Source organism: Rhinoderma darwinii, chromosome 3, assembly GCF_050947455.1.
Source record: "Rhinoderma darwinii isolate aRhiDar2 chromosome 3, aRhiDar2.hap1, whole genome shotgun sequence".
Taxonomy (NCBI): domain Eukaryota; kingdom Metazoa; phylum Chordata; class Amphibia; order Anura; family Rhinodermatidae; genus Rhinoderma; species Rhinoderma darwinii.
The window spans coordinates 429891299-429915195 of record NC_134689.1 but is presented as its reverse complement, the minus strand read 5'-3'; the positions used below and the strand labels follow the sequence as shown (position 1 = coordinate 429915195).

Sequence of the window (23897 nt, the reverse complement as noted above, 5' to 3'; positions counted from 1 at the left end):
ACCATTCTTCCTGCGGAACTCTCTACGTTGTTGGGGGGACACGGAGGCCCTGAGTTGCATAGGTACCTCCGAGTCTTCCGTGGAAGAACGAAGCAACGGAACCTCGGGAGGCATCATGGGGGAGTCAGAGGAGAAAACACAAAAACGTTCACGTTGTCGTTTCCTGAGACGTCGGTCAAGTCGTACCGCTAAAGCCATAACCTGGTTTAGGGATTCAGAAGAGGGATAGCTAACTAGCAGGTCCTTCAGGGCGTTTGACAGACCCAACCTAAACTGGCACCTTAAGGCAGGGTCATTCCACCGAGACGCTAGGCACCACTTCCTAAAGTCAGAGCAATACTCCTCAACAGGTCTCTTACCCTGACGTAAGGTCACCAGCTGACTCTCGGCATAGGCAGTCCCGTCAGTCTCGTCATAAATGAGTCCGAGAGCAGAAAAGAAAACATCAACGGAGGAAAGTTCAGGGGCGTCAGGAGCCAAGGAGAAGGCCCATTCTTGGAGCCCTTCCTGGAGCCGGGACATAACTATACCCACCCGCTGGCTCTCAGAACTTAAGGAGTGGGGCTTTAAACGAAAATAGAGCCTACAACTCTCCCGAAAGGAGAGAAAAGTCTTCCGGTCCCCTGAGAACCGGTCAGGCAACTTGAGGTGGGGTTCAAGAGCTGAGGTGAGGGGCACTACCATGGTAGCATCAGGCTGGTTGACCCTCTGAGCCATGGCCTGGACCTGTAGGGAGAGACCCTGCATTTGCTGAACCAGGGTCTCAAGGGGTTCCATAGTAGTGTGAGGGACCAGGGTAGAGTAGGTATATGGGCTTGTGATTATGTAATGACAGGGATAGGGAAACAGACAAGTTAGCCCTAATCTACCCGCCACTCAGTCCCTGCCTACTTGCAACGACCCGCCCTAGGCGACGGGGTACAACTGGGCGACGGTCCCTACGCTCAATAAGTGCCCGACAGACAAACAGACAAGGGTACACAGAAGCAAGGGAAAAGGGGCAGTTGCCCACGGCAACACCGCGAGCAACAAGAGGTACCAAAGGCAGAGCAGGAGAGTAGTGAACAAGCCTTGTCAAACCAGGAGTGTACGAGGTACCAAAGGCAGAGCAGGAGAGTAGTGAACAAGCCGAGTCAAACCAGGAGTGTACGAGGTACCAAACGCAGAGCAGGAGAGTAGTCAGTAAGCCAGGGTCGATATGAAGCAGGGTCAAATGGTTAAATAAGCTGCAGAAGGGCCAGGAAACAAAACAAGAATCACAAGCAAGGAGGAACAGGAAAGGCAGGTATAAATAGACAGAGGGCGGGAGCTAGCTCCGTCTGGCCAGGCTGCGAAAGGCTCTCCCAGTCCTAAGCCTGCCTTCCTGAGTGGTGGAAGATGGAGTCAGTCTCAGAGACATGTGCAGACTGATTACCTATGGGCGTATACACAGAAGTTGTGCCTGGCAGATCCTTTACAACCGCTGTAAACAGTTTTGCTGTTTAGAGGAGCTATAAAACTGACCTTCCTTTGAGCTAGTTGAGAATCTGGAGCATTACATTTGTGGGTTCTATTAAACTCTCAAAATAGCTAGAAAAAGAGAGCTTTCATGTGAAACTCGGCAGTCTATTCTTGTTCTTAGAAATGAAGGCTATTCCATGCGAGAAATTGCCAAGAAACTGAAGATTTCCTACAACGGTGTGTACTAATCCCTTCAGAGGACAGCACACACAGGCTCTAACCAGAGTAGAAAGAGAAGTGGGAGGCCCCGCTGCACAACTGAGCAACAAGACAAGTACATTAGAGTCTCTAGTTTGAGAAATAGACGCCTCACAGGTCCTCAACTGGCAGCTTCATTAAATAGTACCCACAAAACGCCAGTGTCAACGTCTACAGTGAAGAGGCGACTCCGGGATGCTGGCCTTCAGGGCAGAGTGGCAAAGAAAAAGCCATATCTGAGACTAGCTAATTAAAGGAAAAGATTAATATGGGCAAAAGCACACAGACATTGGACAGAGGAAGATTGGAAAAAAGTGTTATGGACAGACGAATCGAAGTTTGAGCTGTTTGGATCACACAGAAGAACATTTGTGAGACGCAGAACAACTGAAAAGATGCCGGAAGAGTGCCTGACGCCATCTGTCAAGCATGGTGGAGGTAATGTGATGGTCTGGGGTTGCTTTGGTGCTGGTAAAGTCGGAGATTTGTACAAGGTAAAAGGGATTTTTAATAAGGAAGGCTATCACTCCATTTTGCAACGCCATGCCATACCCTGTGCACAGCCCTTGATTGGAGCCAATTTCATCCTACAACAGGACAATACCCAAAGCACACCTCCAAATTATGCAAGAACTATTTAGGGAAGAAGCAGGTAGCTGGTATTCTATCTGTAATGGAGCGGCCAGCGCAGGCACCAGATCTCAACCCCATAGAGCTGTTGTGGGAGCAGCTTGACCGTATGGTACGCAAGAAGTGCCCATCAAGCCAATCCAACTTGTGGGAGAGCCTTCTAGAAGCATGGGGTGAAATTTCTCCCGATTACCTCAGCAAATTAACAGCTAGAATGCCAAAGGTCTGCAATGCTGTAATTGCTGCTAATGGAGCATTCTTTGACGACAGCAAAGTTTGAAGGAGAAAATTATTATTTCAAATAAAAATCATTATTTCTAACCTTGTCAATGTCTTAACTATATTTTCTAGTCATTTTGCAACTCATTTGATAAATATAAGTGTGAGTTTTCATGGAAAACACAAAATTGCCTGGGTGACCCCAGACTTTCGAACGGTAGTGTATGTATATATATATATATATATATATATGTAATTTTTTTTTTTAACTTTATGTGTTTTATATTACACAATGGATTAAAGCACAGGAGACACATAAGATAATGGCACAAATAAATCCCAGAGTAATAGTCCACAGCTCCCTGTCTTCATGCGGTGTATATATAAATAGGCAGTCATCTGATGATTCATGTTATATTACATATCCATGTGCCAGATGACCAGACACTGTCCACGCAACCTGAATAGAAATGTGGACTAGCAGGGAAATCAGATACCTCCAGTAATTTTTCAGAGAACAGAACTGAACTGAAAGTAATAAAAATAATTGTGATCTCTGTATTTTATGAGGTTCCTGCCGCAGCATGAAGTTACCAGATGTAAGTACTCTCACAGATTCCTGCAGGGACAATGCACAGTAAAGCGTTATTGTGATAAATATCATCTTTCTAGAAACATATTGTATATAAAAGAACGGAGAAGAGATATCATGCATGAAGGGAACAGTATGAGTCCACTCAGAACTCACCAAGGCTTCATGTGAAGAGGCTATACGAGGCACAGAGGCTCCTTATTATTGAGCTTTATGCAGTAAATGTGGCCCAATACTTGGAGGTTGTGCGCAGCCATAATACGGATGGAGCCTTAGGATGAACGCACTGCTAAGACCAATGATTTCAGACCTCTTTACCAAGAATGAACCACAAAAATGTTTCCAGATGAAGTATTTTATCATTGATTATTCTGACCGAGATCAAAAAATAACATCCCTAGTCCTCTTGATGCAGGAAATAAACATTTGTTTCTGCTGTAAGGCCTTATTCACACAAACGGGATCATTAGGTTTTTTAACCCCCGTCACACAGCTGCATTAAAATCGATCCACGTCTATGGGGTTATTCACATGGCTGTTATGTTTAATGGACCATGTGAATGGCCGTGAAAAAATAGGACATGTCCTTTTTTTGCCCGTTTTCCCGAATCCCTTAATAAACTTAGTTCTTTGAGGGATCCGTGAAAACGGGTCCCACACAAATGCAAATCGTCCGAGAAAAACTGCCGTTCTACACGGCCGATTTGACACCCATTCGTGTAAATAAGCCCTTATACGAAGTATAAAACATGACATATTAGACAGCAAGTCTACAGTAACAGTTTTAGAAAGTTTTACATAGTTTATGTCGATTCAATAATGAAAAAACCTGCACCTTCTCTAAAGGTGTGCAAACTTTTTATAACCACTGTACATTTTATTCAGTTTATAAATACGAGGGCTCATGCACACAGGCACGGAGCTTGTATCAGCAATGCCTCTCGAGGTGAATACATGCAGATATATGGAGTCTGAGAGACAGAGGAGGTCCAAAATATAATACACCATTAACAACTGCTGAACCGGAATTTTTTATTTATCAAAAAAAAATTGTAGATTTTTGGTAGATGTAGCATATTTTAGCTTGACGCCTAACAAATTACATACACAGAAATAATAAACTGAATTTGAATTTTTCGTCCTCTTTTAACCTGTTTTTACACATCATAGATTTGTATATTATTATAAGAGTATTTTTTTTATTTATGGCCAAAACAAAGTCATAAAAGAGCATTATCTGCTGTTGATCCAGGTTTTTATTTATGTTTTTATTTTCTTCTTCATTATCGGCCCCGTACTAAACCTGTTAGATTGGTGTCTTGAGCATTTAATATGTACACAATGGAAGTTGCAGATTTTTTTGTAATAGGTCATGTAGTGTTCTCCTCATCATGGACTCTCTCATTTTGCATTGTATTTTTTTATGATAATTTGTTACTTGCTTGTGTTATCATCTTAATTTTGCTTTATTTTTGTATTCTAGGAGAACAATCTGACTGTGGTCACAGAGTTTTTCCTCCTAGGATTTCAAGGTGGCAAACATTTTAGAATGATCCTGTTCTATCTTCTCCTGGTGGTTTACTGTGGGACAATATGTGGCAACCTCCTGATCATCACCCTGGTGTCCACCAGCAAGAACCTCCACACTCCAATGTACTTCTTCATCTCACAATTATCTATAGGTGACATCTTGTTAACCACAAATATTGCCCCCAACATGTTTCATATTTTGCCTAATGACGGGGCAGTAATCACTTTTACTGGCTGTATGACTCAGTTTTATTTCTTCTGCACCTCTGAAGCATTTGAGTGTTTTCTCCTCACAGTGATGTCCTATGACAGATATGTGGCCATCTGTAACCCCCTCCGTTACACTTCTATCATGACCAGTGACTATTGTGAAATATTGGCAATGATATGTTGGTCACTTGGCTTCTCAATTAATTTGCTCAACACCATAACATTATCTATGCTTATATTTTGTGGACAAAATATCATTGACCACTTCTTCTGTGATCCGCTACCGTTACTAGAAGTTGCCTGTTCTGACACCTTCATAATCCGATTGGAACTCTTCCTGCTAGGCATACCATTTATCTTTATACCAACCATAATAATAATTTATTCTTATGTTAATATTGTTCTCGATATCATGAGGATTCCGTCCAGTCTTGGTAGAAGTAAAGCCTTCTCCACCTGTAGCTCCCACCTCACTGTGGTCTCCATATTTTACTGGAGTCTGTTCAGTGTTTATGTCGTCCCAAGTAGAGGACAATCATTGACCATCAGTAAAGTCCTATCACTGCTTTACACTGTATTTACCCCTATGATTAACCCTATAATTTATAGTTTCAGGAATAAAGATATTAAGAAAGCTGTGTATGACATGATCCATACATATAGAACTTGACATGCTATACATAGCTGAAATCTCAATCCATACCGGGCACAATTTTAATAGTCCATGCCTGTTATCTATGTTGGCAAAGCAAAAGGCATTAGATGTATGACAACACAACAGATTGTGTCTGACTAAGGTTCTTCAACAAATACATTCATGTAGTTTGGTCATTAAACTGCTGAGAGTAGTATTACTATGAAATAAGTGGAGAATTATCTTTGGGAGCAGATAGTATAATATGCATAGCCATGACCCTACACTTACAGTGGAGGAAATAAGTATTTGATCCCTTGCTGATTTTGTAAGTTTGCCCACTGTCAAAGTCATGAACAGTCTAGAATTTTTAGGCTAGGTTAATTTTACCAGTGAGAGATAGATTATATTAAAAAAAAAACAGAAAATCACATAGTCAAAATGATATATATTTATTTGCATTGTGCAGAGAGAAATAAGTATTTGATCCCCTAAGGGCACAGGACTACTTCACCGCATCAATGATAGAATGGATGGAGCCATGTACCGTCAAATCCTGAGTGACAACCTCCTTCCCTCCACCCGGACATTAAAAATTACTCGTGGCTGGGTCTTCTAGCACGACAATTACCCGAAACATACAGCCAAGGCAACAAAGGAGTTTCTCAAAAAGAAGCACATTAAGGTCATGGAGTGGCCTAGCCAGTCTCCAGACCTTAATCCCATCGAAAACTTATGGAGGGAGCTGAAGATCCGAGTTGCCAAGCGACAGCCTCGAAATCTTAATGATTTACAGATGATCTGCAAAGAGGAGTGGGCCAAAATTCCATCTAACATGTGTGCAAACCTCATCATCAACTACAAAAAACGTCTGACTGCTGTGCTTGCCAACAAGGGTTTTGCCACCAAGTATTAAGTCTTGTTTGCCAAAGGGATCAAATACTTATTTCTCTGTGCACAATGCAAATAAATATATATAATTTTGACAATGTGATTTTTTTTTATTTTTTTTTTTATAATCTATCTCTCACTGGTAAAATTAACCTAGCCTAAAAATTCTAGACTGTTCATGTCTTTGACAGTGGGCAAACTTACAAAATCAGCTAGGGATCAAATACTTATTTCCTTCACTGTATATTCCCTCTAGAAATGTAACTGTTTTATCTATCACTAAACTTATTACATTAATATTTAAACATCTAAAAATTTGAAAACAATGCTACGTTTTTGAGTCTCCCTTTAGCATTAAAGGCTTCCCTTTATGACGGCTGTGTCTGATCTGTCAAGTGAGTAACAATTTGGTCCGTCGGGTTCCACCGAGGTGTCGGATGGAATTTATAACAGGCTCTTTTTGGAGCCTCTGACACAGATGTGGATATAAAAAATAGTAGTCAGTGAAGCAGCACAGGTCCCAGTAATGGGATGCTGCCACGTCATCCTATATCTAACATTCCACATCCGATCTTCCACAATCCTCTCACCAATGGTCCGGCAACAGCACACAACTCCAATAATGTCCTATAAAGGTATATTTATTCGTCAAACATCGAGAAAAAAAAATGGCAACGTTTCAATTCATTGTGTGTACAGGTCATTCTCAAGGCAGGCTTAAGAAAGACCCTACACACAATGGGTTTAAACGCTGCTGTTTTTTCTAGAAGCTTGATGAATAAATATACCTTTACTGGACATTATTGCAGATGTGGACATGATTTTACAGGCGCCTTCCTCATCCATTCTAGAGATATCTTATTCCAGACTCCAGAAGGATCAGCCTGGTTGTAGAATGGAAGGGCAACTGTAAAATTCACCCACTGAGGAATCCTGGCATTGCCCTCACAGATCGGTGTTCACCAGCCTACATTACCTGTCTACTAACCAAACAAGAAAAGGACCATGGAGTCAATAAGTTAAAAAAAATATATATTTAATTATTATTATTATTATTATTATTATTATTTTGTGTACCATATATAAAAACCTTTGTTTTATATAAAGTAATGTGTTTTATATTCTAATATAGTAATATTTTTTTTTATATACATATATATATATATATTTTTTTAATGTTCTGTGCCGAATGGCCAAAGGATTTTTCTTATGTCATAATAATTTTTGGGTTATACATAATTATGACAGGGGATATATGTATAAGTATTGAATATGGAATTTCCATTAAATATTGTGGAACTCTTCTTTATATATATGTCGTATTTGGTAGATTCATTGTAAACATACCTCAATCAAGTGCGCATGCGCTGGCGTCCCTAGCAACTCACCACGAGTCGGCATCTTGATGTGCACGTGACAAGAGACGCTGCTGTGACATCATCACGCGGCGTACTCATCACGCATCACATGATGCCCACACCATGTGATGATTGTCTATCGACAAACGCGGACATGACGCCAACAGTTGAGTGAGGTAAATATTTTGTGCATTACTTTCACCTGGCCAATCGGTCTCTGATTGGCTTCTATGTAAGATAAATAGGAAGGATATATTTGTAGGTGCCACCCCCAGACGAAGGCGGAAGCCGAAACGCGTTGGGGCCGGTCGCCATTCTTTGAGTCTCAGCCACATGGGTTAGTACCTTGGTATCCATTGCTTGTTGTTCTTGCAGCTCGGAAGATATATATATACAAATTGCATTTAGCATTCACATATGTATTAATATATCTTTGGATATTATACTCTCTATTGGTCCGTTGGTTACCTAATCTTCAGTACATGTTATTAACATCCTTCCTATTTATCCTCAAACAGCAGAACACATTATTTGTAACCAGTGTACCCTACTACATTCACACTATGCTATATCCTTTTGTTTTTGAGGTATATTCTAACAAGCTCATATGCACATGACTTAATTTGTTGTACATTTGACTCTTGTTTGGTGGCTTTTATTTGTGATTCATTTTTAGAAACACATATGTGTAACCAGTATAATATTGTTGTGTAATAAAAAGATTATATATATTTTTTGACTTATAGACTCCATGGTCCTTTTCTTGTTTGGTTAATATATATTGGGAGTACAATCGCGTTACAAGGGAGGATGTACTTTGCTAGATGATGCAGTATGTATGCCCTGTGTATAGGATTTATTACCTGTCTACTGTCAATTAGTAAAACAAATTCACCTACCTGGTTGGGGTCGGATTGCCTCCTAAATTTCATCAGTTGGATCTTGTTTGTGACACTTACAACTGCTGACAAGGATTACGAGAGGGCCAAAGAAGAGCATGCCATTGTGCCGGCAGAATAAGATAATTATTGTGTCTTATATTATTGTGGGCATGTTCAGACATGGCGGACAAATTCCGCTGCAGATTTTACTGCAAATTTACACAACGTATCTGCTGAAAAATCTGCATATGTGAGGGTGCATCTAGACATGGCAGATTTCGCAGCGGATTCCTGGAGGTTTCAGCATTTGCTTTCCATCGGCTGCTTCTCTGTAACAGCCTCTGCATGCTGCAAATGTGAAAATCTGCAGAATTATCTGCTTTCATTGCAAATTTTATCCGCTACATGTTAATGAGGATTTGAAAACCCCACCCACTTGTCATGTACTGTCAATTGCTGCGGATTTGCGCTGCACAATCCACACTACAAATCTGCATCTAATACAGATGCAGATCTAATACGTGGCATCTGAACATGCCCTAAATGTGTAATTAATCTTGCGCTATTGGGATGATGCTTAAATATAACCCAGCAGAGGCTCCACCAAATGTGTTAATCAGTTAAATAGCAGGACTGGAAAATGTATAATTTGCTAGAACTTCAAATCCGTCCACCATTTTGTCACCAAAAAAGAGGTGAAATCAGATCCTGCTTTAGCCCTTTCAGTAGATGACCTGTCCGCCATATATTAATATTCACAAAATGTCCCTGGTACAATTCAGAATGTGAACGTTCAATATGAATGTTGTTCAATGCTTGTTCTATCTAGTGTTTCTACTCCTGCTGATTGATGGATACGATGCTATCATGTCAGATTATCATACAGGGGGACATTTAGGGTCCTCTTACATGGCGTGACGTGGGCCGTGTAAACGACCGCCAGTCAATGAGACAGCTCGTTGATCAGCGCTTGTTTGCTCCTTTCACAAGGAGCTATGTATGGGGATGAGCGCTGATTACTACGATCACTCGTGCCCATACATTTCTATCAGGTCGGTAGCACATCGTTGTTTACACAGGGAGATGTGCTGCCGACGGCGATAATATTTCCTGCTGCATAAATGATACAATCAGCCGATGAACAAGCGTTTGTTCGTTTATTGGCTGATCGTTGCCCTGTTTACACACGGCAATTATCGGGAAGGAGGTTCTGTGAACGCTCACTTGCCCGATTATTGGCCCGTATGAAAGGGCCTGAAGTCTACTATATATCAGATTATTAAACTCTACCTACAGCAACGGATTCAGTATCTCCGAGCAGACACTGAGCGAGCAATGAAATTCTGAGAGATTTGGGAAATGGAATATTGTATAATTTGAACCCACGATTGAGAATAATGATGTATTTGGCTGTGTTCTCAGCTTATGTGACAGATAAAAATAATAAATAAATAAAAATAAAAATATTTGGGTGCTGAATGTGCAGGAGGCTGGAGTTACACTACATTTCTTATATGACAGGGCTCCGTGCACATGCCCCAGGTGAAAAATGACCTGAAATGGTGTTTATAAAGAACACTCAAATTACATTTTATTTTTATTTATTTTAAATTTATTTCACCTTTGCTATAGATAATTATGTTGCTAGTCACTCACTGATCACTAGTTCCTCCCAGGCTGTTATCCCACTCAACCCCTCCTTTACTCAGTTGGAGCCTCCCCCAGGTAAGTCTGGCACAACTCAACCCGGCTTGGCTCCCTCCTTCGTCTTGTCATCTATCACATCTTCAGTAGACTCCCCAGCATGGAACCCTCACCAGGCTGGCAGAATACTAAGCCCACAATGCTTAGGTGAGAGCCCACACAGAGTTCTGCAAGCTATCTTCTGCAGCTCGACTATTCTAGCCCACTACTCCCAAGCGTCATCAAGTTTCTAGGTCAACTGATGTTTCCTGGAGGACTACTCAGGCTTCCAGCTTGCCAATGCACCTCTGAGGTTCAAGCCCCAGATTTTATGCTTTACACCACCAAAACGCAGATCTGCTTGTTATCACACACGGACTATCCACACTTAGCATGTTGGCGCCAAAACATGACCTTCAATTAGCTTCTCACTGTCCCTCCTATCAGTGTAATGGTGCAGTGCACCAGCATCACAAGCACACGCTCACAATATTATCAGGACCTTATTTTGGGCCCGCACTGGCACTGGCACTGCCTTCTGTAGCTAACAGCTGAGAAACCAACCATTCTGGCTGCCAGCTTCATCGAGACAGGGCAGGGCATGGTAGCGCCACTAAGTACCAAGGATGACGGTTCCAATAACCCAGGACCCAGAGGTGCACAATCAGCACACAACACAATATCACATGTACACAACCTACTTTTATAAAGAGTTCTTACATTATATACAAGGCAATAACAATAAAATAGTAAAGTAATTCTGCTCAAACCACTGAGCAGTTGATCAGATAGTCAAACCATTGAGGTAAAACAATGAATTAAGGAGGTTTATATGTTTACCCCTCTTACATCTTTTTAACAAATTGAAACCTTTCTAGATATATTTATTAAATAAAATATTAAAGATTTTTTTAAGACGTTTGGTGGGAAAAAAAATTCAGTTCAAATGCCTATTTTACATGTGTGATGTATGCCACAAGCTTATAATGAATGGGGGCACATCGGCTTTGGAGAGTAAAATTTCCATAGCTGGTTTTCAGACACCATGTTATAATTACAGATGTTGTGATGTATCAAGTACACTGTAAAAACATGACCCACCCCTATGAAGAGCAGAAAGAATATTACGTGGGCCACTTGCTACTATATAAAGGCTCATGGGGTACAGCATGGTGGGTCAGCGCCTCTCTTAGTATAATAACACACATGGAAAAGTGGTTTGCTGCAAGGGACCAAAAATAATCATCCTGCAGTTGGGGACTTGGAGGAGGACTGTTGTGAGGCGGGCAGAGAGCCTGATTACAGGGAAGCCATCCACAGGGATATCCTCAGCTCAGCTCCCTGGCTCCTTTGTTATTCCTATATGGCACATTCCCAACCGCGATTGTTGTCCAGCACTAGATTGACCTTAACAGACATATATTGTCTATGAGCAACCCATCATCCACCCTTTATTAGATGCATTGTGATTGTAGAGAGTATGAATCAGTTTATTAGATTAATAGCGGCATGCGTGGAACCTATGGAAGGCAGAGGCCACCCTTAGTTGAAACAGAAGGGACTGGTTCAACCTATCCAGAGGGAAGGCATACTGATATTTGATAGATAGAGGAATCTGGTCTTCGCTGCAGGGAGACTGCCAGGTGGCTACATCTTGAGGTGGTCCCGGAGGAGTTGCTGCTGGAATTGCTGGAAGCAGGCAGGTGCCGGTTTACTGGAAGCACGATGGTGCCGGATTACTGGAAGCACCCAGTGGGCACGGGATATCATCAGGTAACAGACTCAGGATACAGGATACGGAACCTTCGCAGGATAACACTAGGCTTGTCCAACTTTTCTCAGGCACTGGGGAAAGGGGCAGGTTCACTTTTAAGGACCAGGGTGTGCAGGGATAGGCTGGGGACATTTTTACTGGTACACGCTAAATGCTAACTGTAAATGAATCCTACAAGTGGTACAGGTTGGGGGATACCCACCCTAAATAATAGTAACCACAACATAATAAAACATAGGTATCCTATCCACTTACACTATATGTCCAGAAGCCTAATAGGCCTGCTTTCAGTAAATAGCTCTAATACACTGCACTATGTAGGTAGCGCAGTGTATTAGAATAGCGATCAGGGCTTCATGCCTCCAAGTCCCATAGTGGAACAAAATGTTGTTTTTTTTTTTTTTTTAAAGTTAATAAAAATGTTATGAAAAAGTAAAAAAATAAAAGTTTCAAGTTAAAAAAAAACAATAACCGCCTTTTTCCCATAATAGTGTTTTTATTATAGGAAAAAACGGAAAACATTAAAAAAGTACAAATATTTGGTATCACAGCGTCCGTAACCACCCGAACTATAAAAATATTGTAATATTGTGCTATTTTACCCGCACAGTGAACACCGTGAAATTTTTTATAAAGAAACATTCCAGAACTGCAGTTTTTTGGTCACTACCCCTCGTGAAACAGAATAAATTATGTGATCTAAAAGTTGCATGCACCCCAAAATTATACCGTTAAAAACTACAACCCGTCCCGCAGAAAACAAGCACTCACAGCTCTTTTGACGGAAAAATAAAAGTTATGGCTCTCAGAATATGGCGACACAAAAAAATTCCATTTTGCTTCCATTTTGGTCGTGCTCTCCACCCACCTGTCCTGGGCTGTTTTTAATTAGAACAGAATATATTTGTTTCCTGCCTGTCCTGAGCTCACTGTGGGTTCAACCCAAGAGATAGAGGTAAGTCTCCATAATAGGGATACAATGTTTAGCGTAAAGGTCGCCTTGCCGTGGCAGGTGGGCTCGCACATTTTGATCAAACTGAGCGCTAAGAACCTCACATATTAACGTAATGACTATAGCAATATATATATATATAATTATATCTTAGCGCCTGCGGTGTGCATCTGCATTCTCTTGTTGCTGGTAATACATTAGTCACGGCAGATTAGCACCTGCATATCTATTTCATGTTTTAGGAGAAGCTGGCCAACCCTCTTTGTTTGTAGTACCTGAAGTATTAGTGACAATGAGTTATGTACTGGATATAAAAGGATTTCACAGTTTTCCACATCTTATGATGGGTGCTAAATCTTATTTTTATTGTTTAACAAATTGAAGTAATAAACAAATTACAAAGTTACAAAATACAGGTAATGATTCCTTAACTAGAACAACACCAGTATTTGTTCTGTATTTACCAATGTTATGAATTAACATTAACATGTTATATATATATTAGTCCTTCTCAATGAATTAAAATATAATCAAAAAGTTAATTTATTTCAGTAATTCAATTGAAAAAGTGTCTCTCATATATTCTATAAATTCATTACACACAGAGAGATCTATTTCCAGCATTTTTTTCTTTTAATGTTGATGATTATGGGAACAGTTAATGAAAACCCAAAATTTAGTCTCAGAAAACTAGATTATATAAGCCCAATTTCAAAAATGATTTTTTATTCTGAAATGTTCTCCTACTGAAAAGTATGTCCAGTATATGCCCTCAATACTAGGTCAGGGCTCCTTTTGCATGAATTACTGCATCAATGCAGTGTGGCATGGGGGCGATCAGCCTGTGACACTGCTGAGGTGTTATCAATGCGGCATGGCATGGAAGCGATCAGCCTGTGGCACTGCTGAGGTGTTATCAATGTGGCGTAGCATCGAGGCGATCAGCCTGTGGCACTGCTGAGGTGTTATCAATGCGGCGTGGAAAGGAGGTGATCAGCCTGTGGCACTGCTGAGGTGATATAAATGCGACGTGGCATGGAGGCGATCAGCCTGTGGCACTGCTGAGGTGTTATCAGTGCAGCGTGGCATGGAAGCGATCAGCCTGTGGCACTGCTGGGGTGTTATAATTGCGGTGTGGCATGGAAGCGATCAGCCTGTGGCACTGCTGAGGTGTTATCAATGCGACATTGCATGGAGGTGATCAGCCTGTGGCACTGCTGAGGTGTTATCAATGCGGCGTGTCATGGAAGCGATCAGCCTGTGGCACTGCTGAGGTGTTATCAATGTGGCGTGGCATGGAGGTGATCAGCCTGTGGCACTGCTGAGGTGTTATCAATGCGGTGTGGCATGGAGGCGATCAGCCTGTGGCACTGCTGAGGTGTTATCAATGCGGCATGGCATGGAAGCGATCAGCCTGTGGCACTGCTGAGGTGTTACCAATGTGGCGTGACATGGAGGCGATCAGCCTGTGGCACTGCTGAGGTGTTATCAATGCGGTGTGGAATGGAGGTGATCAGCCTGTGGCACTGCTGAGGTGATATCAATGCGACGTGGCATGGAGGCGATCAGCCTGTGGCACTGCTGAGGTGTTATCAGTGCGGCGTGGCATGGAAGCGATCAGCCTGTGGCACTGCTGAGGTGTTATCAATGCGGCATGGCATGGAGGTGATCAGCCTGTGGCACTGCTGAGGTGTTATCAATGCGGCGTGTCATGGAAGCGATCAGCCTGTGGCACTGCTGAGGTGTTATCAATGTGGCGTGGCATGGAGGTGATCAGCCTGTGGCACTGCTGAGGTGTTATCAATGCGGTGTGGCATGGAGGCGATCAGCCTGTGGCACTGCTGAGGTGTTATCATTGCGGCGTGGCATGGAAGCGATCAGCCTGTGGCACTGCTGAGGTGTTATCAATGCGGCGTGGCATGGAGGCAATCAGCCTGTTGCAATGCTGAGGTGTTATCAATGCGGCGTGGCATGGAGGTGATCAGCCTGTGGCACTGCTGAGGTGTTATCATTGCGGCGTGGCATGGAAGCGATCAGCCCGTGGCACTGCTGAGGTGTTATCAATGTGGCGTGGCATGGAGGCGATCAGCCTGTTGCAATGCTGAGGTGTTATCAATGCGGCGTGGCATGGAGGTGATCAGCCTGTGGCACTGCTGAGGTGTTATGGAAGCCCAGGTTGCTTTGATATCGGCCTTCAGCTCATCTGCATTGTTGGGTCTGGTGTCCCTCATCTTCCTCTTGACAATACCCCATAGATTATCTATGGGGTTTAGGTCGGGCGAGTTTGCTGGCCAATCAGGCGCAGTGATACTGTGGTTATTACACCAGGTATTGGTACTTTTGGCAGTGTGGGCAGGTGCCATGTCCAGCTGGAAAATTAATCTGCATCTCCATAAAGCGGTCAGCAGAGGGAAGCATGAAGTGCTGGGAAATGTCCTGCTAGACGCTGCGCTGACTCTGGACCTGATATAACACAGAGGACCAACACCAGCAGATGACACGGCCCCCAAACCATCACTGACTACGGAAACTTCACACTGGACCATAAGCAACTTGGATTGATGCCTCTCCACTCTCCCTCCAGACTCTGGGACCTTGATTTCCAAATAAAATGCAAAATTTACTTTAATCTGAAAACAGGACTTTGGGCCACTGAGCAGCAGTGTTGGTTCACTGTGATATATCCAGTACAGAGTCAATGCAGTATCTACCAGGATATTTTAGAGCACTTAATGCTTCCCTCTGCTCAGAGGTGTAGCTAGGTTCTCCTGCACCCGGGGCAAAGATTCAGATTGGCGCCCCCCCCCAACTTATTTCCCGACATTTCCTTCCCCCTCGCCATGTTTGCTTTCTTTACCAATCAATGAGGTGTAATTGTTTTTCACAATTTTTATAATGTAACTCAAGTATAAAAGCATTTCTACATTTTACAAGCGATGTAGTTCTATAATGTAATTAACATAAAAATAAATTAAAAGAAAATAAATTAGAGAGGCCACACACAGCCCAATGTAGATCGCGCCACACAGCCCCCCTTGTAGATAGTGACACACAGCCCCCCTTGTAGATAGTGACACACAGCCCACCTTGTAGATAGTGACACACAGCCCCCCTTGTAGATAGTGACACACACAGCCCGTTGCCCCTTTGTAAATAGCGCCATATTTCCCCCCTCTTGTAAATAGTGGCACATTCCCCCCTTTTAAATAGCGCCACACTCCCCCCCTTGTAAATAGCGCCACACTCCCCCCCCTTTTAAATAACGCTACACTCCCCCCTTGTACTTAGCGCCAACTGTGAACAGATCGGTGAGCGGTAGCCTACCGCTACCACTCTCCGCCTGCCTGGTATGACTTACCGGAGGAGCCGAGGAGGTCATGCGGCGCAGACAGCAGCGGAGTTCCTTCTGACTAGGGTCGGTGACAGCCAGGGCCGGCCTTAGGTTGGATGGCGCCCTGTGCGGGACTCTCTATTGCCGCCCCCTACACAAACCAAAAATTAACCACATATATAGACACGCTGGAACATATATACTGTACATACATAAAGATAGATATTTAGACATACAGGCAAATATACATACACACATCTGGAATATATACATACAGGTAAATATATAGACGTACAGACACATATACACGGACACCGGCAGATAAATACACAGACCGGAACATATACAAATACATAAAAGGCACAAATATACAAGCACAAAGACACATTCACAAACAGACCCATATATACCCACACAGGCACATATATACACAGCACAGATAATGTAGTAGATGTTACCTGCAGTTCTATGTAACACCACAGATAACACAGTGATAACTCTCTGAGTACAGATAATGTAGTAGATGTTGCCTGCAGTCCTATGTAACACCACAGATAACACAGTGATAACTCTCTGAGAACAGATAATGTAGTAGATGTTGCCTGCAGTCCTATGTAACACCACAGATAACACAGTGATAACTCTCTGAGAACAGATAATGTAGTAGATGTTGCCTGCAGTCCTATGTAACACCACAGATAACACAGTGATAACTCTCTGAATACAGATAGTGTAGTAGATATAAGAGACAAACACATGCAGAGACACAGATAGACAGATAGACAGACACACCCACACCCACACCCACACACACACTAACATATACACATACTAAGACAGAGACACACACTGTATACACACTACACACATATACACACAGACACTCACCATGTCTCCTTGCTGACAGGTCAGGACGGGCTGTGGGTGGAGCTTCTCTTCTGCTTGTCGGCTGTGTAACAGGAGAGCAGAGTAGAGGCAGATGCCGGGAGGCTGCAGCACGGGACCGTGGACCTGTCCCCTGACCTGAGTCATCTGACCTCATGTCACTGACGTGAGGTCAGGTGACAGGTCAGGTGACTGGACTGGTCCACTCCCTGGCCGTCACAGAACCCAGTCAGAACGCCACTGTGTAAACATACGGGGCGCCTATCAGCAGCGATGAGCTGCTCTTCGGTGCCCCCCTTCCATTGCGCCCGGGGCACATGCCCCGCCTGTCCCCCCCCTAGCTACGCCCCTGCTCTGCTGACAAGCTTTATGGAGATGCTCATTCTGCTCCTATATCAATGATAATAATAGTGTTTTTCCATTAAGCTCAGTGGCTTTTGGGCCCCCTCAGGCTCAGGGCCCAGGTGCGACTGCTACCTCTGCATCCGCTACAGCTATGCCCCTGATCATATCATATAAAAATGCATCAGCATGCTATGTAGTTCCTCCTACTGTTCTGTTTGAGAGAAACTAGACCGGACGTCAAACAGTGCCCCCCCACCCTCTTTAGTGGATGCCGACACTGATAAATGTAAAGCGTTGATGGAGCCTGGAGCCGCACTAGAGGCTCAGGGCCCACTAGGAATCTTTTCTCTTCTTGGTAGACCAGTCCAAGAATGAGAGTTGTAGGACAAGGAGCATGAGCGAGTTAGTAAATGAAGAGAGCAGAGATGTATAATGGTGCAGCATTGTGGAGAGATTTGTAGACTTGGAGGAGAGCTATGAATATAATTCTACAAGAAACAGGTAACCAGTGTAGTGAGGGTGTAATGTAATAGGTGAGAAGATCATCCTGGCTGCTGTGCACATGATGCGGTGAAGTGGAGTCAGTCTGTTTAGTGGAATGTCAGTCAGTAGTGAGTTACAGGGGTCGAGACCAGAAATTATTAGGGTCTGGATTAGTGATGTACAATGTCAGTGGTGAGATGGGAATGGATATGAGGGATGTATTTTAAGTGGGGACAAGGTTGGGTCCTTTATTTATTAAACTGTTTATATTAAATGAGTTAATACAGTGTTCAATATTGATTTGGGTGTTTGCCAGGAGCCTTAAAAAAATGTTTTATATGATAATTTTTTGTGGAATGTCAATTAGGTGGAGATCTAGAAACATCAAGTGAGGTTGTGGATTGGGGAGGCAGCCCCCAATACATGATAGAAGACTCTAATAGCTTAACAGTAAAGTATCTCACTACTGTTGTGAAGAAAGGAGGGGGTAGTTCCATTGAGCACCATCTCTGGAACGTAGACAAAGCAGAATACAAAATAAGTTCAAATTAAATAATTGATTTAATAGTAAAAAAAAAAATCACAGTTCAAAGCTCAAATAGTTTTTAAAAGTTTTGTCCCTTGAACTCCCAGAAATTATATATATATATATATATGTGAGTGTGTAAAACTATTTATGTGCAAATTAATTTCGATATTCTTAAGATCCAGCTGGTAATTACAATATAATTTATATTCTTCAATTAACTTAAACAAAGGAGACTCATGAGACATTGTCCAAAATTCTCCCCAGACTTATTCTACCCGGCACCTTGCCTTTATTTCCTATATAAATTTCTACAGGTCGTCCATTATTAGCTCATATTCTTGTGTCTGACCCGTCACACAACAGGATTTAGATGTTTTCTAAAACTCCATTTATTTGCCTCTGGAACAAAATTAAGATTCATAGAAAAGACAACTATAAAATAAATGTGAAAAACAAAGAACAAGATGTAAGTATTGTGCGGTAACCTCTATGATACAAGCAATAATAAAGACTTCTTAACAGAACACTAAACATGTCTATGCAATATATATATATATATATATATATATATATATATATATATATATATATGTATATTAGACAAATATGTTCTAAAAGTCTAGAAATTATGTTAGTAGCTGTTTTATAGTAATTTGCAGTGTTTCTAGCCTTTTTCATCTTTTTTTTTTTTGTTTCCCTGTGTCCCCCTTGGTGCTGCTGTTAGCTGGTGGAGCAGCTCCTCCTGCATGATATGCCGCTGTTTCTTTAATATGCATTGATTAATGTTAGTGTTGATATTTCATGTTCTACAGATCCTGTAGAACATTAATATATGATATATGATACTTGGGCATATGTTCGATTTGAATTTTAACTGTGTTGACCTATTTTTCCCCCAGATCGCTGCAGGATTGAGCAAGAATTAAGTCCAATGGTAATGTTTTATATATATATAATTACATATTTGGTTGATAAAAGACACATGTCCATCAAGTTCAACCAAGAAATGGGAAAGGGAGGGGACAAATTTCCACCACCACCTTCATATCACTTCTCACATACAGACATACACCACCACCTTCATATCACTTCTCACATACAGACATGCACCAACACCTTCATATCAGTTCCCACATACAGACATGTATTAGGCTCAACTTTATTTGACCTATTTTTCTCCAAGGTCGCTACAGGTTCAAGGCAGGAGTTAGACCAATGCTAACGTTATATATATGTTATGTGCAAAGGACCTGTGGTCACATGTTTTTATGCTTGGCAGGATGTCAAGCTGGCAAGTTCACTGCCAAATTACAAATTACATTGTTACATTGTTACATTGTTTTCAGCACTCCTGGCAATAGCTGATTTTGCCAGGGCAAGTCTCAGCCAGACAGGCATTTCAAAGTGCAGAACGGAAACCACTCTAACAGGGGTTGTCTTCATGAGTTAACCTCTTTAACACTAGGAGTGAAGATAACAAAATAATAATAATAATAGTAATAATAATATAATAATAATAATTAAATAATAATAATGATAATAATAGTAATAATATAATATTAATAGTAATAATAATAATAATAATAATAATAATAAAGGGGGTTCTGTAAAGCAATCACAGAGCTCTTTTATCAGCATCTTGTAATTGTCCCTATCCCCCGAAAAATCATCATGTCCACTGTATCAAAAGTGTCACTAGATTTCGGTGCCTAATTCATGTTTGTTTAGTGCATATCACTTAATGATGTCGCAGATTAAGGGTATGTTCACACGCTTACTCAAAAACGTCTCAAAATACGGAGCTGTTTTCAGAGAAAACAGCCTCTGATTTTCAGGCGTTTTTGAAGCTGAAAATTAGGCTGGGTTCACACGACCTATTTTACGGCGTATTATGCCTCGTTTTACGTCTGAAAATAGGGCTACGATACGTCGGCAAACATCTGCCCATTCATTTGAATGGGTTTGCCGATGTACTGTGCCGACGACCTGTCATTTACGCGTCGTCGTTTGACAGCTGTCAAACGACGACGCGTAAATTGACTGCCTCGGCAAAGAAGTGCAGGACACTTCTTTGCAACGTAATTTGAGCCGTTCTTCATTGAAGTCAATGAAGAGCAGCTCAAGATTACGGGCGTCAAAGACGCCTCGCATAATGCGAGGAGGAGCTTTTAAGTCTGAAACGACGCAGCTGTTTTCTCCTGAAACAGACGTAAAAGACGTAAAAGACAGTTCTCGTGTAGCACATACCCTTAAGCTTCTTTTAATTTGGAGCTTCTTTTGAGGCTTCTTTTCAGGCTTCTTTTGAGGCATTTTTTTAGGTCTTTTTCATAGTGTTCTATGGAAAATCAGCTCTAAAAAACGCCTCAAGATGTGACATGCTACTTCTTTTTACGGAGCGTCCTTTTATGCTTCGTATTTTAAAACAGCGGTGTAAAAAGACGCCCCGTATGAACTAAATGCTGTTTTTACCATTGATTCCAATAGGCAGATGTTTGTAGGCGTTCAGCTTCCATTTTTTCAGGTGTTTTTCTAAGTGTAAACGCCCCGAAATATGCCTGAAAACACTGTGTGTGAACATACCCTAAATATATTAAACATTTAATTTATTTTCTGAGTGAAATTGCTTGAAATTGCAAAAAAAACTGTGTTTTTCATGTCACTCACCAAAAATGCGTAGAAATTATTCTAGAAATGACTATAGATATAGGGATACCAAATATGTATTTATATATATTTTGCTTGTTGTTTTCTTGTTCACATTTTGTATTTTTCATTTTTATATACTCTATTATATATAGTATTTTTACTGGTGTAGGCAAGCAGGGGAAATTAACAAAGTAACAGGCAAAATCAACTAACAGGAAGGGGGGACATGGACAAGGGAGCTCTGGTGAGTTATAGTATCGTATTTACCACAGTTTTGCCATCATTTATGGCAGAATTTTTTTATTTCTTTTTTGCAAAAATGTCAGGAAAATATTCTTACAATTTTAAATTTCTTTGAATATATTTTCAGTGTAGATTTTTTTAAATAAAAATGACAAGCCATAAACTCATGACTACTCAGTATATACATAATATTGTACCTTCACATCATGAGTAATTTACTCATAATATGGATATTCTGTTGCTTATAAAGCGCTCATGTTTTCCACAGTGCTAAACAGGTAGTGATAGTGATATGGAATAATGTAATGATATAAAGTTACTGTACGGAGTTAAAGGTAATGATATAGAGCTATACTATATAATGCAATATGTGCTTTAGAATTTTCTATGGGTCATATAGTGAGGCCTCTCAAAGTCGTGTGTTTTATGATGTCATTTATTTTTCGTTTTTTAAAGAGGACCCGTCATTAAGTCGTATAAGTTGAACTGGTTGTCTGACCTCCATGGCGCTGTCTCCCTGATTCCAGAGCTTCCCCTGTTCCGGAGATATGGCCCATTGTCGTGTTAACTCCCTATGTGCTAACTTTCTGTAGTTAGTCAAAAGGGTGTGAACCAACCTCTAGCTTCCTAGTGCTGATTGGTCAGCATCAGAGGCAGGGAAGCCCGATTGGCTAACTACAGCAAATTAGCACATAGGGAACCAACAAAAATAGTGGGACATATCTCTGAAACGAGGGGGTCCCAGAAAAAGAATAAAATAGCGCTTAACACAGATATAACTTCATTCTTGGTCCAGATGCAGGAAAACAACAAGACGGAGGTCACAATGTTTTTCCTCAGAGGATTTCAAGTCAGTCAAGGTTCAAGACTATTACTATTCTGTCTGTTCCTTGTGGTTTATTACCTGATATTATGTGGGAATCTCCTGATCATCACCCTGGTGTCCATGAGTAAGAACCTCCACACTCCAATGTATTTCTTCATCTCACAACTGTCTATTAATGACATCTTATTACCGACTGACATTGTCCCCAACATGCTCCACCTTCTACTGAATAATGGGGGGACCATTACGTTTATTGGTTGTATGACTCAGTTGTATTTTTTCGGTGGCTCAGAAACATTTGAATGTTTTCTCCTCACAGTGATGTCTTATGACAGATATGTGGCCATCTGTAACCCCCTCCGTTACACCTCTATCATGACAAGTGATTATTCTGTGACATTGGCCGCCATCTCTTGGTTGTTTGGATTTTCCATTATTTTGATTTATATCATAAAAACAGCAAAACTAAACTTTTGCGGATCAAATATCATTGACCATTTATTCTGTGACATTGTCCCCTTACTAGAACTCGCCTGTTCTGATACCTTTGTTGTTGATTTAGAGATTTATTTACTCAGCATTCCCATTGTAATAATTCCAACCACAATCATTGTAATATCTTATACTTATATTATTTCAGCAATCTTAAGAATTCCCTCTAGTACGAGTAGACAGAAAGCCTTCTCCACCTGTAGCTCCCACCTCATTGTGGTCTCCATATTTTACTGGACTATATTCAGTGTTTATGTTGTCCCAACAAAAGGTCTATCAGTCACCATGAGTAAGATCCTATCCCTGCTCTACACGGTGTTTACTCCTTTGGTCAACCCTATAATATACAGTCTACGGAATAAAGATATTAGAAAAGCCATACAAGAAACTATTTATAAGCGTATGTTCTGGTAAATAATCTACAATATTCTATACATCACTGAGATTGTATCTGAAGACAGAGTTGGACTGACCGATCAGAGTGTCAGATGATTCTTTGGTGGACCAGGCTCTGAAACAAATATTCGGCCCCAAAGGTCTAGCAGAAGACAACCTCATTTGGAAATGACTTTGTCACTTGCCACTAAGGTCTATTTATTATGGGTTTATTAACTAATGTATTTCCGGTTGCATAGATAGCACCAACGTTTTTTGAAGAACTATATGAAGATTGTCACCATTCATATTAGTCCTTGTCTGGAGCTCACAAGCTTATTTATCTGTCTCAGACACACACTAGGGCTGGTTTCATCACAAGTCAATTAATAAAAAAGTATGTTCTTGGAGTGTAGGAAGAAACCAGAGATCCCGGAGGAAACAGACACAAAAACGGTGAGAACATACAAACTCCATGCAGCTGTTGCCCTTGGTTGGGTTCAAATCCGAGCTGCAGGGTAATGATGCTAACCACTGAGTCTATGTGTTGCCCTTGGCATAAATTACGCCTTATTGATGATCTGTCCTGTGTGCAACGAATGACAATGATCATGATGCAATTCTGAGTACGGATGTAGCCATCTTTATCTTGACTCTGATAACTTGCTGCTGCGTGATATCACACAACAA

The 23897-nt window shown here is 41.4% G+C and overlaps 1 protein-coding gene across 1 annotated transcript; it reads left to right on the top strand.

Annotated features, from left to right (window-relative positions):
* Positions 1-22310: 22310 nt before the first annotated feature.
* LOC142750776 (olfactory receptor 11L1-like) lies at positions 22311-23246 on the top strand. The gene has a single exon (XM_075859754.1). It carries the CDS (start codon positions 22311-22313, stop codon positions 23244-23246), a length of 936 nt encoding a protein of 311 aa, XP_075715869.1.
* Positions 23247-23897: the final 651 nt, after the last annotated feature.

What these genes read in the sequence shown, in the direction of transcription:
- LOC142750776 (XM_075859754.1), top strand. Translation starts at nt 22,311, where the DNA reads ATGCAGGAAAACAACAAGACGGAGGTCACAATGTTTTTCCTCAGAGGA.